At 42.5% G+C, this 18,901-nt stretch overlaps 1 protein-coding gene across 1 annotated transcript in view; it reads right to left on the bottom strand.

Annotated features, from left to right (window-relative positions):
- The window catches only part of ATP8A2 (ATPase phospholipid transporting 8A2), a 379,444-nt gene that overhangs the window by 127,459 nt on the left and 233,084 nt on the right, over positions 1 to 18,901 (bottom strand). Inside the window, exons 9-11 of the mRNA XM_080799366.1 lie at positions 12,513 to 12,574; positions 12,044 to 12,100; positions 10,553 to 10,660 (exon numbers count right to left, since the gene is read on the bottom strand). Coding sequence (XP_080655492.1) covers positions 10,553 to 10,660; positions 12,044 to 12,100; positions 12,513 to 12,574 — 227 coding nt within the window. The remainder of the gene's footprint in view (positions 1 to 10,552; positions 10,661 to 12,043; positions 12,101 to 12,512; positions 12,575 to 18,901) is intronic.

Below are 18,901 nucleotides of genomic sequence, written 5' to 3' on the forward strand. Positions count from 1 at the left end.
TCTGAATCAATCACCGTGGACCACAATATGAACACCCTGGTTGACTAGCCCTGGGGGATGCGGGGACACGTCCAGGTCCAGAGGTGGAGCAGAGGCAGAAACGGCCTCAATGCATGTTCTGGAAGAGGGGAAGGGCTTTAGGGGCTGTGACCGGGAAAATAGGAAAGGGATGTGGGGCAGGTGGTTGGTGACAAGATGCTCTTGCACCCAGGACGTTAAAGAGGTGTCCGAGGCTGCTGAGTGAGTGGGCGGGCCTTGCCCTCACGGTGTGAGCAGAAGTCTACACAAACATGTCCATCTTCCAGTTTCTAGCTTTTGTTACAATCAGGTTGCAGAAATTAAAAAACTAAAATAACACTCATGAATGAATGTGCACTACAGGCACAGACACAGGTAGCCTACATTCCTCTTTTCCTGTCTTTAGCTGAAGGAATGTCAAATGCTTACAACAGCTGGTTAATCGCCGTTCAGAAAGCATTCGATCTCCTCAGCGGATTCTGATATTTTATGATGCCAATGGCCACAAGAGTCACTGAAGAAAGGGCTAACCTACTTCAAATCCTTTCACTATTTTGATCTTCTTGGATTCTGGTGACAGCAGCTTTGCATCACTGTTTTTATACAAAATAGGAAAGGCCTGGCATGGGCTTAACAGCAGGCTGTGATTCCTTTTGGTTTAACCTACCCTTTCCTTGCCAGGTTATCTTTCCTTGCACAAATCCTTTATCTGCTGGCCTTTCTCAGGCAGCTCTGCACCTCTTAAATCGAACAAACCTAAAGAAAGAGGTCTCTGGGCAGGAGGACTACGGTCCCCCACTGTGGTCACCAGACAAAGCCATTTTCTTCTGCAGATGTCCAGGAAGTTAAACCCCTGCATAGAAACTCTCAACCCCAGTGCCGTGCATACACATTTCCACATGTTTGGAGAAAGGAAAAGTTCAAAACCACATCAAACATACTCTGCGACCGCTGAGTATAAATATTACAAACAAACAAAATCAGCATGTAATGTGTACTTTAATTTGCTGACAGATATTTAAAAAAATTAACATCCGAGTGAATGGCAAATGCCAACACCACAACAAAACCTTTCACTGAAGAGAAAAATAACTCACAATCAAAGCCGCCTGGCCTCTAATTAGCACACAGCATCCTTGAAACGAGAGGCCAAAATAAAATAAACTGCCAAAAGAAAGAGAACGGTGGTGGTGGTGGTGGGTGGGTGTGTCTCTGGGGGGAGGGAGGGCAGGAACTTGAAAATTAAGGCTTTCCACGATGTACTTAAAAAAAAACACACACACATACAACAGACATTGTCTGAAACCTACTTTCCTGGGGTTCGATGCCAGATGACTGCAGCTCAAACACAAAGTACGTGTATGCTTCTGACTCTATAATTATGTCTTAAAAATTCTTTTTTTTAAAAAAGGTCTTGTTTATTTATCTGACAGGGAGAGAGAGCACAAGCAGGGGGAGTAGCAGGCAGAGGGAGAAGCAGACTCCCTGCTGAGCAGGGAACCCGATGGGGGACACGATCCCAGGACCTTGAGATCATGACCTGAGCCTAAGGCAGATGTTTAACTGACTGAGCCACCCAGGCGCCCTGTATTAAAAATTCTACTACACTGCAGGGTAGGTGTCTTACTGCGCAACTTAATAAAAGCAAAATTTTAAGGAGACTCAACTGACACTTATTCGACACGTGGCTTGTACCAAGCATACCCTGGGGGCTCTTCATAGTGACCAAGGCTGGGCATCCACACCCTGGAGTCTAGCCACCTTGGCAAGCCCCAGCTACTCCACTCTGGAGCCTGTCCAATGTGCTGCTGCTCTCTTCCCAAGCCTCTGTACCCTCCTATGGCTGCCAGATTACTATGTGAGCTAATTGTTGATTCACTGGGTAATTGCAAATGTACAGCATATTTATACGAAGGTACCTCTGAGACATAGTAAGTTCTCAATAAACAGTACCTAATATTATTTACATGCCTGCTTTTCTTCAATCTCTCTATTAACTCCAAAGGTACGTACTATCTTCTCCACAGACCTGACGAAACTGAGGCTCAGGATAAGACAGTCACAGAGATTACGAACAATGGACTCTGGCACAGAAGCAACGAGGAGAAAGAGGCTGGCCCCATTCCTGCCCATACAAAGAATCTGAAATTGCTTTAAGGAGCTCATTCATTTTAAAAAATATACTTCGCCCTTGTTCAGAAATCAGGGAAAGGCAAAAAAACCCAACTTGGCATGACCTGTAACAACTACAAAGGCCATGTTCTAAGGGAGCTGTCATCCGATGCCTGAATTTTCTGATTTTAGAGCCCAAATATTTATAGACCAAATATTTATAGAGCCAAATATTTATAGGGAGAACTCATCTTGATATCCCTGATCAAGCAAAGGTTTGTTTTTCTTTTCATTATCAATAAATAATTTTTGGTGATAGTTTTAAAGCTTTTCAGTTCCCGTGATTGCCTCCAACAGGGATTCAAGTGGGGTGCCTTTAAGGACAGCAAACACACACAAATGGGGGGACCCCTGGATGTGGGTGAAAAGAGTTACAGGAGAAACCAGGGAGACCTTAATTTTGCTCATATGTTATTTAGTCAGATAATAATGTCGTCCAGAAACAGAGCAAGTCAATCTTATTATTACACAGAGTGTACAAGTTTAAAGGCCAGAATGAAAATGGGACTTTAGCAAATAACTTGGCCAAATTCAATAAATAAGAAAACCGTACAAAGAAGATGCCAGAAAGTTATTTCAAGCCAAGAGGCAAGTGTCTATTGATGGGGTTTTCTACCTTATCAGGTTGACCACTTTTCACATATACGAGGCCACAGATTTGTGAAGTACATTATTTGAGGAAAATAGGACCTACTCTATTCAATATTGCTATATTAAAGATAATTCCAATAAGCTTGCAGTATTCGTGTTAGGTGTTTCTGGGCTGTTATTACCTAAAACAGTAATAATTGTGACATTAAAGTGATTCTTTATTTTTATCATTCATTTATTTATATATTTACATATTATATATTATATATTTATTGTACATTATATACAGTGTATTATATATTATATACTATTAAATTTATTATTATCTATTTATTTACTTTTAATTTAAATTTTACTTAGTTCACATTCAGTGCAATACTGTTTCTGGAGAATTCACTGACTCATCATTTACATACAACATCCAGTGCCATCACAAGTGCCCTCCTTAATACCCATTACCTATCTAGCCCATACCCCACCCAATTTCCTCCATCAACCCCCGGTTTATATCATTAAGAGTCTCTCATGGTTTATTGCCCTCTCTCCCTTCACCTCTTCCCATTTATTCACCTGTTTTCTTTTTTGAATTCTGCATATGAATGAGATTATGTAGTACTTGTCTTTCTCTGACTGACTTATTTCACTTATTATAATACACTCTAGCTCCATCCATGTGGCTGCAAATGGCAAGATTTCATTCTTTTTGATGGCTGAGTAATAATCCTACATGTGTATGACTACACACACCACCTCTTCTTTAACCATCAGTAGAGGGACATTCAGGCTCCCAACACCATTTGTTGAAGAGACTGTCTTTTTCCATTGGATACTTTTTCCTGCCTTGTCGAAGATGAGCTGACTAAAGAGGTGTGGGTCCATTTCTGGGTTCCCTATTCCCTCCCATTGATCTACGTGTCTGTTTTTGTGCCTCTACCATACTGTCTAAATGATTATAGCTTTGTAATAGAGCTTGAGGTCTCGAATCGTAATGCTTCCAGTTTTGTTTCTCTTTTTCAGGATTGCTTTGGCTACTCTGCATCTTTTGTGGTTCCATACAAATTTTAGGATTGTTTGTTCTAGTTCTGTGAAGAATGTTGGTGGTATTTTGATAGGGATTGCATTAAATGTGTAGATTCTTTGGGTAGTATAAACATTTTTAACGAACAATGTCTGTTCTTCCAATCCATGAGCATGGAACATTTTTCCATGTCTTTGTGTCCCATTTTATTTCTTTTACAAGTGTTCTTAAGTTTCTGGAGTATAGATCTTTTACCTCTTTAGCTAGGTTTATTGCTAGGTATCTTTTTTTTTTTTTTAACCAAATCTTTAAAGAAATCTAAAACCACCCAACTTCGAATATAGTATACTATGCAGTGTTAATGCTTAAGCCTGTTTCTTAGAAGTATGTATTTCTGGGACGCCTGGGTGGCTCACTCAGTTAAACCACTGCCTTCAGCACAGGTTATGATCCCAGGGTCCTGGGATCGAGTCCCACATCGGGCTCCTTGCTCAGTGGGGAGCCTGCTTCTCTCTCTGCCTTTGCTTGCTTGTGCTCTCTCTCTCTCTCTGATAACTAAACAAAATCTTAAAAAAAAAAAAAGTACGTATTTCCTTGATTGATTATATGCTGATAAGTATAAAAGAAACATCCTAACATCTGCATGTGGGTGGGGTGCCTTTCCCCTGCACCTGCTACTCACAGAGGACAGGCAGCACATGCATAAGGTGCTCCTAGGAGAGCCACAGGGCTGTGGGTTGGAGGGAACTTTGACGCTGCCTTCATTTGGTGGCTCAACAATTGCACAAGAGACTCTGGTTGTTTTTTTTTCCCTTTAGATCACGTCTTTCATGGCAGCAGCAGGATTCTGGAGGCAGCTTCCCTCCTTACGGCTGAACAGCTCTGGGCAGCAGAGAAGCAACTACCTCACACACAAAAGAAGGCCATTTCTTTGATGGATTTCTCCCAGGAGCAAACATGTGTCCATCTCAGAAGCCCCTAGCAAATGTCTCCTGTGTCTCCTGTTGGGTTTCTGAATCACTGACTACAGCACGAGCTGGGATCTGGCTCTCCCCCGGAGTCAGGGGCGGAAATGACACTGCATAGGTGCTGGGCCTCTTACACAAGGTCTGGTATTGGCCTACAAACTGGGCCCCTTCAGAAAGGGTGGTGGAAGATGGATGCTGGGGGTGAAACAACCTTGTCCCACACCAGGAAAGTTAACATGTGCACAGGTTCCCTCCTGGCCCTCGGGCCAGTCTCTGTCCTACAGAGATGTTCTACAACCCCAGCTGAGCAAAGATGGGGGCCGGTGGGGCCGTGACCCTACTGCCTCGCTTATCTCCCAGAGCACATGCCACTTGGAAACGAAACCCCCTCTTTTTACATTTGGTGTGGAAAAGACCTGGGCCTGAGACCTTACCAGTCTGTGAAGTCCCGGAGGAAGCAGTCACTCAGGGAAGATGGGTGGTGGGTCGCTTTGACCAAGTGGCAACCACTCACTCCTCCTTCGGTATACTGTTCACCCACTGGGATCTGCACCATGTATACACAAGTGTGGTATAAAACCCAAATGTAAACCCATTCCTGTCTTTGGGATCAAAAAAAAAAAAAAAAAAAAAAAAAAAAAAAGCCTGGCTGGAGCCGGGAGTTTGGCACAGCAGACAGAGTTAGCAGTTTGTAGGCTTTGAAGTGAAAGTTTTTTTCCCCTCTTTTACTAGCAATGAAAAGGACGTTAAAGGAAAGCACCAAAGGTGATGAGGAATATTTTTCCATGGTGAACGATGTAATGTCTTTCGGTATAATTCTCTATTTAGAAAGCGAGGTGCCTTAAAGCTGTCATTGGCGATACCTGCCACGTCTTACGTAACCACTGCCCAGGGGACATAAATCATCTGTGGATATTTTAAATAAGACCATCTTCTCCTAGAACACCCTGCATGACTCAAACACTGAGACAGAGGAATATTTCAGGTGTTTTGGAGCAGTTCTCAGACATTCAGGGAGGAACAACTTGGAGGTTTATTAAAATTCACAGGCTGGGGCTATGCACCCAGGGACTGTGGTTGTGTGTGTGTGTGTGTGTGTGTGTGTGTGTGTGTGTATGTGCACATAGTGCAAGAACGTATTTTCTGGGTGGGGAGGAGGTTGTTTTTTAACAAGCAACCTAGAGAGCACCTGGGTGGCTCAGTTGGTTAAACGACTGCCTTCAACTCAGTTCATGATCCCACGGTCCCAGGACTGAGTCCCGCATTGGGCTCCTAGCTCCATGGGGAGCCTTCTTCTCCCTCTGACCATCTCCCCTCTCATGCTCTCTCTCTCTCTCTCTTAAATAAATACATAAAATCTTTAAAAGCAGAAACAAAACAAAACAAAACAAACAAGTAACCTAGATAATTCAGATGCAGGTGGTCCCTGGACCTTACTGAGAAATATCACATCTAGAACCTATAGAATGTTAAAACTCTTTGGCCAAAAGAATTAGGAGTTGAAGTCACAATATTTCTATTTACAGAAGTTCAAAACTAAATAGTTACTTCCAAAAAAAGAGCAGGCATGTTTTCTATTTCCCTTGGGCTTTCTTATTATACCTGTGCCACATTCCTTGGAGATAATGAGGGTGGATAATATTATTCTGACTTTGCCGATAAGGAAATTAACACAGGCTAAGTGATTTACCAAAGGTGACAGAGCTAGTTGGGGCAGGTCTCCTCAGCCTTTTACACAGACGTCAAATGAGATGGCATCCCCTCAGATACTCCCCAAGTCAAAAGCCTTCAGAAACATGTGAAGAAAATAGCAGTACATTTCCTGATCCGGTTTTAGATAAAGTTTTCCTCATCTCTAATCAAAAGCTGTCCCTCAGCAGGCAGCTCTGAGCTAAACGAAGTTTGAAATTTTCTACCTTGAGCACTGGCTTTGGGGACCCATTACGGAGATGCTTGTAACCCACGATTGTGCTACTGGGAGAAAGAAAAGCAGATGGTCCCCTATGGAAAAACATCAGCACATGTTTTCCCTGGTAGGGGACTTTGGCATTCACCAGGATAGACACAACTTGAGCTTTTAATTCGCTTTAGATCTAGTTTGGAAGTAGAAAAATGGAAAAACAAGGTGTCCCTTAAAATCCCACAAATGTTGCGTATTTTCAGGAGACGGAGTCCACAGATGACTTCTTTGATTTCAGAAACTTCCACTGGGACTTTCTGGGGCTCACTGTCTGGTTGGGTTTTGCGTATCATATCATGAGGTGCTGGAGGGAAGATAAAGACCCTTTGACAGTGGAAAATCACTCTCATCTAGAGCCTTCTCCTCCCTTGCCCTCGAGGGAAAACCTGCCTTCTCCCTCATGAGAAAAACTCTAGATATAATGGACAAGACAAAGAAAGAAATATTTAACCAAATCCATTAGGAAATCCCAGCAGGAACAATGTACCTTTTCAACAGTTTAGGATGTTATAAACAGACAGAATGTTTTGTGTGGGGCATCTGTCTCAGGCTCCCGAGTGAGAAATGCTGTTTGCCATTAAACATTAGTTTCATTCCAAAGCTCAAAAGAACCATGTTCATTTGCCAAAATCCTACTGCTCTGTGAACTACAAAAAAATGGTTTATACAAGTCACTAGAAACATCTAATAATAATAATAATAATAATGATAATAATAAAAGTCTTTTCCCAGAGTACCCCTCATTCGTAAGCATTCACCAACTGTCTTAGCTCAGGCTGCTATAACAAAATACCATAGACTGGGTGGCTTATCAGCCAGACATTTATTTCTCACAGTACCAGAGGCTGGACATCTGAGATCCGGGTGCTGGCACAATGGTGAGGACCCTCTTTCAGGGTCTAACTAACTTTTCATTGTATCTTCAACAAGACAGAAAACAAGTGAGCTAGCTCTCTGGCTCCTTCTTATAAGGAGCACTAATCTGATGACCTAATTACTTCCCAAAGGCCCTACCTCCAAATACCATCGCACTGGGGGTTGGGGCCTCAACATGAGACTTTGAGGTAAGGACACAAACACTGAGTCCATAATGCCAACCCAGGACCAAAGAGATGACCATGGCTTGGGCTGATTTTCAATAGTAGCCCCAAGGAGCCCTGTTCCTGCTGGTACCTGAGCCCGGCTTCCAGCTTTCTTCATGGACAGCCTGTCATTCCCTCAGAGGCAGCAGGAAGTCTTTGGGAGACCTCCGGCTAGTTTTGGTCACTCTCCACATAAGGGCTTCTTCAAAAGGGTTCAAACAATGAACAAACCGCTGGGCAGCAACAGCAGGTGAAAGAGTGTTAGGACGGCTCTGACACTGTATTTCTGACACCCTGTCCCCACTAAGAGGTCTCCCCTGGAGGAAAACTAGTGATCATAAACAGGCCTTCACACACACACACAGCAGAATACCCACTCGGAAGTCCCATGACATGAAAACTACCTTAATCATCTTATTCGGCGTCTAATGAGAACCTCACCTTAGCCAGCTGTGTTCGATTTCCAAGTAACATCATTTGCCTCATACAAACCCACCAACCAACAAAACAGTGAGAACGACGTAAAAAATAAAATAATAAAAAAAATTATACCCAAACGATACGTGATTTGATATTATGATTTCTTTGCTTTCGGATGGCAGGAATACCTTGTTAAATGTGTTTGAAAGGTCCACAACGACAGAAATTTCACCATTAGGCCAAGCCCTCATACCACACAGACCAGCACCCAACTTGGAGAGTGACCACGTGGCATGTTAGTAGTGTCTGCCCAGCAGATGCGGCCTCTCTGCCCTTGGAAAGTAGCTTGTGGCTTAGAGTGAGAGTCAGAGGCCAATGTAGCTTGGGCACCTCTAACCTAGGGTTGCTGCTACAGATGCATGCAGAGGGGGTACACCTGGGTATCTCTCTGGTGAGGGCACTGGGAGGGGCTTCCAAGAAAATTGATTTTGTTGGCCAGTCACACACGGACTGATCCCATTCTGCCAGCTGTCACTCTCCTCTCACCTAAGAAACTATCTGCAGCCATCAGCTGCTGTCCTGCACCATAAAATTCCCCAAAAGAAACAGTCATGAGGTCATACCTGCCCTTTCCCAGAAGGAAGAGAACCCAAAAGCAGATATTCTAGGCACCACCGCCTTGCCAAGTGATCATCATTGTTGTGAATACTTGTCTTGGTTTGTTTTTTGGGGGGATGAATCACATTGCTTTAAAATGGAATTGATTTCTTGAAATGCTCTACAATCTTCCTGATTCATTCAACGCGCTGTAATTTCCATCACCACTTGTGTGTGGGAAAGAACTGCCAGGTGTGTTACGGGTTTGTCCTCATTCCTCACTGTGTAGATGCGTTAGGGGACTATGTGCCCCCTTCTGTAGCACAGGTCTGTACTGGCCAGCACCTGCACTTGAGGAGGTCCTGGATACCCTGGGGTCTGACGGCTACTGATTAGCCAAGGGAACAAGGCAAGCAATGCCACCCCTGGGTTATCTCACATGACACAGCTGCTGCACATGTAGTTAGAGTTGGGCAGACCCAGGAGTTTGGGCTTATTTCTGCAGAGGAAGTGAGGCTAGGATAATAGCCAGATGTGCCATGCACAGGCCTGGCCCTACAATATGCACTCCTGGGGCAGGAACACCAGTGCAAGTCCCTGACCCATAGGCCTTCTCTTCTCATCCTCGGATCTGTCCCTCAGCATAAGCGTCCGTCCTCATGCAAGTCGGGGTGGCTATAGAGAGGCAAACATCCAATTGGACCAATGCATATATCTTGCAACTAGTTGCCCCTTGGGCTAAGGGTATTCACAAAGGCTTGGATATGAGGAGAGGACCATGCAGGCCTGGGAAGTGGGCTTTTGTGACTATTGAGGAAGGAAACTCAAGATCTTAGAAACCCAGGGAATGGACTAGAAGTAGGATTCTGGCTCTGTGTACCATGGGCTTCTCACCCTGTGAAGAGGAACAGACCTAGACAAGGCTGGCCAGCTCAGAGGCTTCCAAAGCACAGAGCCTGGGGCAACCACCTGCTGGGATCTTAGGACAGTGCTGGAAATGGGCAGATCAGAAAATGGGGGTCTACGGGGTGAGGCTGGAGTGTCTGGGCCTGTGCAGCTTCATCTGTAAACTGAGGTAGTTTGGAACCTGGAATTGTCAAATTCCTCTCCAGACCTAATACTATAGGGTTCTAAGATCCAGCTTGTCACTATTGAAGGCTCAGTCTCAAACACTGGATAAAGATAATACAAAAGAAAAGCAAATACTAAAAAAAATTCAAATGAGCCTCTCTAATTCAAGAGATGAACAATGAGATATTCTGGTTAATCAAAGATCTGGCTAATGGAGTTGTTAGATTTATCTTTCACAGATGACTAATAATCAGAGCATAACAATACACTTAACCTCACAATGACCATCTGCATCACCACTGGATGGCAAATGACCCAGAGCATCTCCAGTTTAGCGCCATGAACTACCTGGACACATCAGGACTGTATGTAATTAACACATGATTCATTATAGAAACGTGAACATGCTGGGTACGCCAGCAGATGTAAGTTGACAATCTCCAATATTAAAATTTCCAATGCCATTTCTGTGGACAAGGCAACCTCTTTCAGATTCTCTAATTTGGTCTGTTTCTCCCCTGATGAATGTTGATGGAAGTAGGCTGCACCAACCTCTCCCGAAGTTCACTGGTATCATGAGACACAGAGAGCCCATGCCCAGAAAGCATCAGTGTCATGAGACAGGGAAAGCCCACTCACAGTTAGGAGCACTGACCTGTCCTTTCATATCTGGAGCAATGGGAATGGTGGGCCAGATGGTTGAGTAGACGCCAAAAAACACCAGCCAGATCAGCATGCTTCCCCAGACAGCCAGATGACTGAACTGCAAAAGGAAAGAGAGGCTCAGGCAGGTCTTCTCTGCTGGCACAGGTGAGCCACCCACACCCCACCTGCAACAGAAACCCTGTGTCCAGGCCAGCTTTCTTCATGGAAACATTTGTGACTAGTCACTGGAAAGTGCCATCTTGTAATTATCTTGTCTCAGAATGTCATACAATGAATTCAAGGATCAGGAGGCCCCAAACTACCCTGAAGATCCAGGTGCTTTTTGCTGCCTCAGCAGACCTTCTCCTAGACCCCTTGCACAGTTTTAGCCAGCCCCTCGCTGGTCCTCACCAATGCTTGCTCCAACTTGGAGCTACACTGGCCAGTTCACCTTAATCCAGTAAGAGAGCACCATATGGACAAAAAGAACAAGATGTTCTTACTTATTGTTTTGAGACTTTGATTCTTCTTTTCATTTTCCAAAGAACTTTTTACAAATCTGGGCTGGATATTACATCTTAACAATCTTTTAAGCATCTGCTGAGTTGTTAGCTTTTTCTCCTTTGCCTCTGAATATGATTACTCTTGACTTCTTTTCTTCCACACTCCACTACATAATCCGCCATCAAGGTCTGTTAGCTTTTCAAAAATACTTCCGGAATCTGACCATTTCTCACTACGCCCCCTTGTAAGAGCCCAGGCCAAGCCACAATCATCTCTTGTCTGGATTAATTACCATTGTCACTTGATGGATTCCCTACTTCCACAAGCACCTCCAAACTCCTCCCTCATTTCCCCAGCACAGAATTAGGAGTCTATTTATAAAGCAGTGATAGACAAACATGAAACATGGGTTATGATCCTGAAATGTGACATGTCACCAAAATGTCTAAAATTGGGGAATGATTAAATGATGGGATATTGATCAAACTTAGTACTCTTTAATTATGAACAAAGATTTTGTGGAAGTATACTTTAAGGTGTGGAAAATGTCCACAATCTATTTTTAACTGAAAAAAGGGAATACAAAGCTATATGCTCCATAAAGCATTATCTTATTAAAAATATACATGTGAAACATCTGTAATGTTATCCAGAAAAGTCATAACAGTAACTGCCCCTTGTTCATAAACTTATGGAAATTAAAAATTCTCTTTTATGTCCTTCTGTATTTTCTGTATATATATATTTTTTTACAACATACATATACATTTGAAATGAAAGGACTGTTAATAGGTTAGAGCTGTTAGTGCCAAGCAAATGAATCATCAGAAAACTCTGGATGGCAAATTTGCCCTGATAAAGATCAAATGAAAATTTTTACATGCAAAATTTAAATGAGATAGCTCGATCCTGCTGATTGTTTCCCAAGGCTTAAAAAAAGATCCATGACATCAAATTATCTGTAGTGGATAGAGAAACAGTTCCAGAGAAAACTTACTTTAGTCCACGCTGTGGTCTCCAAACCAGCTTTCAGACACACAGTGACAACAACATACTGTGAAAACAAACAGGAATTGGGGAAAATGTATTATCCTTGGTGACTTATTATTACTTTCCAGGGGAAATCCCAAGTCTCCACTCCAGAGGCAGTGGGAGTCACTTTTGTGCTTTTCTTAGCTTGGAAAGACTTGGGGGAAATCACCTTCTACGGTGCTGCTTTTTTTTCACAGCTAGATGTGAAACTGCCTTGAGGTGACCTGGTCATCACCTGTCTAGAAATCTTGACTCTGCAAAATCTCTGCTAGAAAATGAGGTAAGTGTTTCACAACCATTTTGAGCTTTAAGAAATGTATACTATTGAGTTGAAAGATTTAAAACAAATAATATGAAGGCCTTATATAAAGGGTTTCCAGAGGCAGTGCCCCGACATATGCCACTTAAGAACAGTTCTGTAAACAGAAACTTACCGTGTAAACAATATTTCCAACAAATAAATAGTCTGTGGCCTGGCCACTGGCCAACGCAGTATCTGAAAAACAAAGAAGTTATTACTAACTTCTGGGGAAGAGCACTGCAATCTGTTTTGTTCAGAATATAGAAACAGAACTTTAGAAACATTTATCAAAATGTAAGGGATTTTCAAAAACTGCGTCATCTGTGATTCTAATGCCTCCTCTTTCTAACTGTGAATTGTTTTCATCTTGTATTTTCTCCAAATGAAGCAAACAAACAAAAACAGGTTTCTAACAAAATGAACCAAATACTTGATCTGTATTGAAATTTATATTTTTATAAGGATTAAAATCTCCCCTTGTTGGGTTAAACAAAGATAAGAGTTAGACTATAATAATTTGTCTTTATTTATAGCAGCATTTGACTTTTTCTGAGTGTTCCTTTAGGATTTATTTTTAATTTTTGCTAATTGGAACTATGAGCCAATAAAGGAAGATAACCACATGAATACAAATCAATTCATAATTATTGAACTCAGAGAATTTTGGGGGGATATTCACTACTCAAGTTCTCATATGCAATTGCATGAACTTCTGAAGGGGGAATGCAAACAATCCAATGAGAGACATCTAGAAAATACAACTAGGAATTTGAAGCTTTAATTTCTTAACTTTTCTACTTTTTCGTTTATAATGACTATTACAATGTATAAAACAATTACTAAGGCTGAACTCTAATGGAATTGTCTAACTTCTATCAGCTAGCCTGCTGTGAAAAGTCTGGTTATTATCCTGAGGGGTCAAAGCCTTTTTCAACATCAGGAATGGTTTCTTTGGATGGTACTGCTAATCTCCTTTTATTCCCTTTTACACTCAAATTCAGGTCTGTGGCTGAGAGGCCAAGTATTACAGGGACTTCTGTGTTCAAATTTCCAACCCAGTAGCTGCCATACACATATATTTGGGCGGGCTCACTGACCCATGTGCTTGTTGAGGAATCTCTTACTAAAGTGTCAAGATCTGTTTAGTTTTCTAAGACACCAAAATGTCCAGGTAGCATCATAAGCAGAATCTGGTCATTATGGGGCTATAGATCGAGCTCCAGGGCATGGCCTTTCTCCTGATTCCAGATAGGAATATTTGCGTATATAAGGAAAGATCAACTGCAAAGTGATATTATGGGCTGTATTAGCTATATACCTAAACTAAGGGACTGCTGCTGGGGAATGTCAAGTGTTATCCAATGAGAACAGAGAGAGATGGCCACCGACTTACAAAGGAATGGTCTGGAAATTTAGGGGAGATACTTGAAAGTTAGGCAGAATTTCATTAAAAGGAAAGGAAGGAAAAAGTTCAAAACACCTATCCTTCCATTCTTGAGCAATAAAGAGGAATGAAACACTGAAACATGCTATAACATGGGTGAACGTTGAAAATCTTGTGCTAAGTGAAAAAAGCCATCACAAAAGGTCATCTGTTGTAGGATTCTACTTCTTGAACTATTCAGAAGAGGCAAATCTACAGAGACAGAAAGTAGACTAGTGATTGTCAGGAGGTGGGAGTTTTTGGGGGGAGAGGGGGCAGAATGGGAAGTAACTGCTCATAGTTATGGGGTTTCTTTTGGAGGGGCAAAGAAAATGCTCAAATATTAAGGTGTCAGCTGCACAATCACATGATATATTAAGAACCATAGAATTGTACCCTTTCAATGAGTGGAATGTAGGATATGCATTGATAAAGCTGATATAAAAAAAATTCAGTTCCTCAGCCACACTTAATCATATTTTAAACCCTCAATGGCCACAGGTAGCTAGCGACTACTAAATGGGACAGCATGGATACAGAACACCTCCATTGTCACAGAAAGTTCTACTGGACATTGCAAGCCAGAGCCACTATGCTGGAAGAGGAAAGAAGTGATAAGAATTGGCACATATATTTTGAAGGTAGAGAAGACAGGCTTTAGGATTTAAATGGGGGTGGAAAAGAATGTGAGGAATCAAGGGTGATTTAAGGTTTTTGCCCGAGTACCTAGGTGAACACTGATATCATTTACCTGATTCTGGTCATATTCATACAGGAATACTGATTAAAAGAGTGACACATTAAAACTTGGTATTGAGTGGCCAATATTTTAGATTCACAATATGAAGAACAGGTGACAGAGAACACGATGCTATTAAGAGAGAAACAAAAGCACATGGAGGCAAATGAGGTGGTGAGAAGGAGACAGTTGGCAGGGTGGGGGAAAGGCCCAGCAATGAGTGTTAGAAGCCCATGTTCCAGCCCAGCTCTCTTGTCCCAGCTCTACCGTTATTCAGCTCCTTAAAATGTTTGGTTCTGTTTCCACACCTCTAAAATGGGGATTTTATAGTAGATACAGATGATGATCACTGAATTATCACCAAGGTTCCTCTAAGATAGAAAATTTTATTGATAAGGTCTGTGATTTTTGCTGCTACATCAGCCTCAGGCGTGTTATGGTAGAAACTGGAGAGTTTCAGATCTTCTTCCTGTTCAGTTTAGCTCATGGGGGTTTTCCTAGCCTCAGTCCATCTGCCTGAATGGAGAAAAATGACCTCAGTGCCCTGAAGTTCTACCTACATGAAGCCCTGATGGGGTCCAGAGTCAACGCTGACCCAATGTAAGAGTTAGAGGGGGTATGAGAGTAAACTGAAAATCGAAGTTTACAATTATGGTTTGACAACTTTCTGAATTTCCTTTTAGTACGACTATTTCAAATGTTGGCTGATGCATGGACTAAAAGAAATGAACTATACAAAGCATTTGTCTAATATGAAAGGCTTAGAATGTGTTTCAGATTTTATGGACATAAACACTAAACTGTTACACGTAAGAAATACTACATTGAAAAGAGGGAACATATGATTCTATGACTCACTCTGTGAGCACTTTACCTATATTTGTATACCTCCTAATGTAACACTAATGTATTATCATTATTAATGTTAGTACATGATAACAATATATGTAAAATCCCTTTGCTATTCTAACAACTATATGACCTAGTATTATCTGCATATTTCAGATGAGAAAACCAGGGCGGCAAAGAGAAGTCAAATGACATGAAAAAGGCCATCCACTTCACAACAAACTGTAAATAAGGGTTTATTTTTATTACTGAGCTAGAAAAGATGGATCCCAAAGAACAAAAGAAAACTTCAAAAGGAAAAAATATATATATTAAAAAGTACTCCTTTGAAATACCAACACCTAACGGGAAAGAACTTGCAGGAGAGAATTAAGGCTGACAGGTCATTAGCTTCCTGTGACAGAGACTCTGGGTTACACGGGAAGTAAACGCAGGGCACAGCAGCAACCCCATGAAACCCGAGTTAGGTGGGGACAGCAGCAGCCCCGAGTTTCTCCACCTTGGCACTGCTGACATTTTTCCAGATTAGTCTTTGTTACGCAGGATGGTCCTGTGCGCTGCTGGATGTTTGGCAGGACTCCCCGCCCCCCCACCACATTCCCCTGGGGGATGCCAGGAGTCCCCACGCCATAGCTGTGACAATGAAAACTTTCTCCAGGCGTTGCCACATGTCTCCAGGGGGTCAAATCGCCTGGCCTGAGAACGGCAGTTTCAGAGGTAAGACAAAAGACAGTATACAGAAACATGCAGAATATACTGAGGTGAGAGCATCTAATGTACAAAGGGAGCCCTCTTCTCTCTAGTCAGACTAGGAGAGAATGCAGTGACATCTCCCCACCACCCACCCCGCCAAGGTGTCCCACGATCTCGACAGGAAGAAACAGCGGGAGCCTTTAGTACAAACTGATGCAAGTCACAATGCCAGATGGCCTTTAGAAGGGGGCAAACTCTGGGATTACCTGTGGGACTGAGAGCTTGCTTATGAGGACAGGACCTCCATGAAGACCCTTAGGACTACTGAATGCTCTGTGGGCAACTTGGCATAAAGAAAAAATAGGGAAGACTAAAAGACATTTTCCAAATGTAGCTTCTAGAGTTTTATAATGCACTAATTTTTACCTTGTCAAGAGAGTATAATGCTCACTGGCATTAAATACAATGTTTACACTTGAGGTAACCTGTATATGCTTAAAAAAACTTTTGGAGAAGCCAGGATAAACCTTTTATTTCTGTTCATCATTTTGGAAAGGTAACTCAGCACTGTATTTTAGTTTTCCACTGAGGAAAGAGTATCTCCTGCCCCACTCCAAACTCCTACCATCTAGAAAAAATTTATTCCTTGAAGGAGAAACTCCTAAACCAAGCTGAGATTCTGGGACCCACCAAAAGTCTCAAAAAGACAGCATCCTTTAGACAAGTCACAAGTTATCACTCTGCACACCCTGTTGGGGAAATTCCCATGGAATGGATTGTTCTCTTACGGGTTGTATTTCAACTGTTTTAGAAGCAAATACCTGTGGGCATTGTCTTTGTTAGATCCTGCCAATAACGTACTACTGAAGGAAAGATCAGAAGTCCTCAGAAATCATTTGTGAATGAATGCAGCAATATGCTACAGCTTGCTGATAATTCAAGTGCGGAAAAGCCCATTTAGACTGTCCAGCATATTCCTGAAGCACGCTGCTGACACACTCTTTCTTCCTACTTCGCTTCAATTTAATAGCACTGTTATGATTTCCACGCTCTACTCAGGAAAACATCTTCTTTTAGTTTAGTAGTTTAGCTGTTATTATTTTAGTCAGATATTTAAAATTGCAAGTGATTTTTTTTTTTGAAAGGGAAAAAGCAACCCCCAAACTCAGGTGAGTGGTTGAGTTCCCCAAGCCAGCCTTCAGAACATTATTCAACCACCATCTGTGTAAACGAGAGTGAGAACATGACTTCACACAAAGCAGCAAGGGGAGGCAGAGAAGGCTACTTGGGAGGAAGGAGGTGGTGAGAAAGGAAAGGGCAATTCAGGCAAAAAGGCATCAGCCTGCACAGAGGCATGGAGGTGAAACCCCTACCCCACCCCCCGCCCACAGCTGGGTTGGGGGGTAAGCTGTGCAAGGTAGGGTGAGACGCTGGTGGTATGAGGGCAGGGGCCAAATCTTGCAAGGCTCTCAAGAGGTCCCTCAGAAGAGAAATCCATCAAAAGTGCATGTGGAGAGGCGTGATCTCACCAAATCTTTGTTTTCCTATCTTAACCAGCAGGACGCTGAGCACTTCCTAACAGAAACCTGTCATTAGCACACAAAGGCTTAACTGAACAAGGAGGACAGGGGTAAGAAGGATTAAGCTGCCTATTGCACCAGAACAGCTGGCGTTTAACCCAACTGGGACCAGTCAGCCTTTTGCAAATCGAGGATCAATTTCATCCAGATGAGAGATGTAATGAGAGAGGAGGGCATTGCCTCTTCCAAAAGTCCATAAAAAGATTTCCATAGAGTGAAGAACCTACTAGGGCAGGAAAAATTCCCCATCTACCCTGATATAACAGTCACATTTAGAATGATTTTACTATAGCTCCATGTGATGTCAAACCCAATATAATGATGGTGTTTACTATATACATCAAAAGTGTTAAACAAAGTAACAGAGTTGGGGACACTGTCCCTGGTAGTCAGCTCATTCTCTTGGAGGCTTCAGGATCCACTGACCCAGAGCCAGTGGGTGCCACTGTGCTTCCAGATTTTTATTATTTGGAAAATCTGCTTGAATCCAGGGGTCAACATAAAGAAGGATTAGCCAAATGTGGTTTAGAAATAGTCACTGAAACAGACTATTGTGAACAACTGGGACAAAACAACACAGACCCTCACATTAGCAGTGACAGCTCCAAATGGTTGCATGCAAAAACCTCTTTGAAAATATTTGTGGGAAAACCCACAACTTGTAAGGAAAGTACACCTCATTTTCTAAGCAGACGGAATGATCAGGGAACTTACTTCAGAATATTCCAAAGGGCTATGTTGGTGACATTTTATAAAGATGCCATTTCAATTAAATCCTCATTAAAAGCATTACATCATTACCCAGCTAAACCACAAGAATGCACCCAGAAATGGCTTGGACAAAAAAGCAAAATCTGAAGACAAAGTTATAGCACGGTCCTGTATGGTCAGGGAAGACAGGATTTAATAATCAAGAAAACAGATGGGGTGAATTTATATGTGCATTTTTAATGAAGTAAGAATCCATGGAACACCTGAATTACAAATCACAGTCACCTCACTCACATAGGACTCAGGAGGGAGAACTGAGGTGGAGGGGCACCATTCCCTTGACACCCAGGCACCTGCCAAGAATTCTGGCTGGAGAGCAGATGCCAAGTTTCTCCTGCTTTCCCATTCCCGCCCTTTGGCTTCAGAACTCTCAGCAGCCCTGGCTGAGAGCAGCCCTTATTCCAAAATACGCCCAGGATGTCCCCTCCCCACCTTGCTCGCTGGGCCTCTCAAGCCTGCAGATGCTC

The sequence above is a fragment of the Martes martes genome, assembly GCF_963455335.1.
Source record: "Martes martes genome assembly, chromosome: 3".
NCBI classification, from domain to species: domain Eukaryota; kingdom Metazoa; phylum Chordata; class Mammalia; order Carnivora; family Mustelidae; genus Martes; species Martes martes.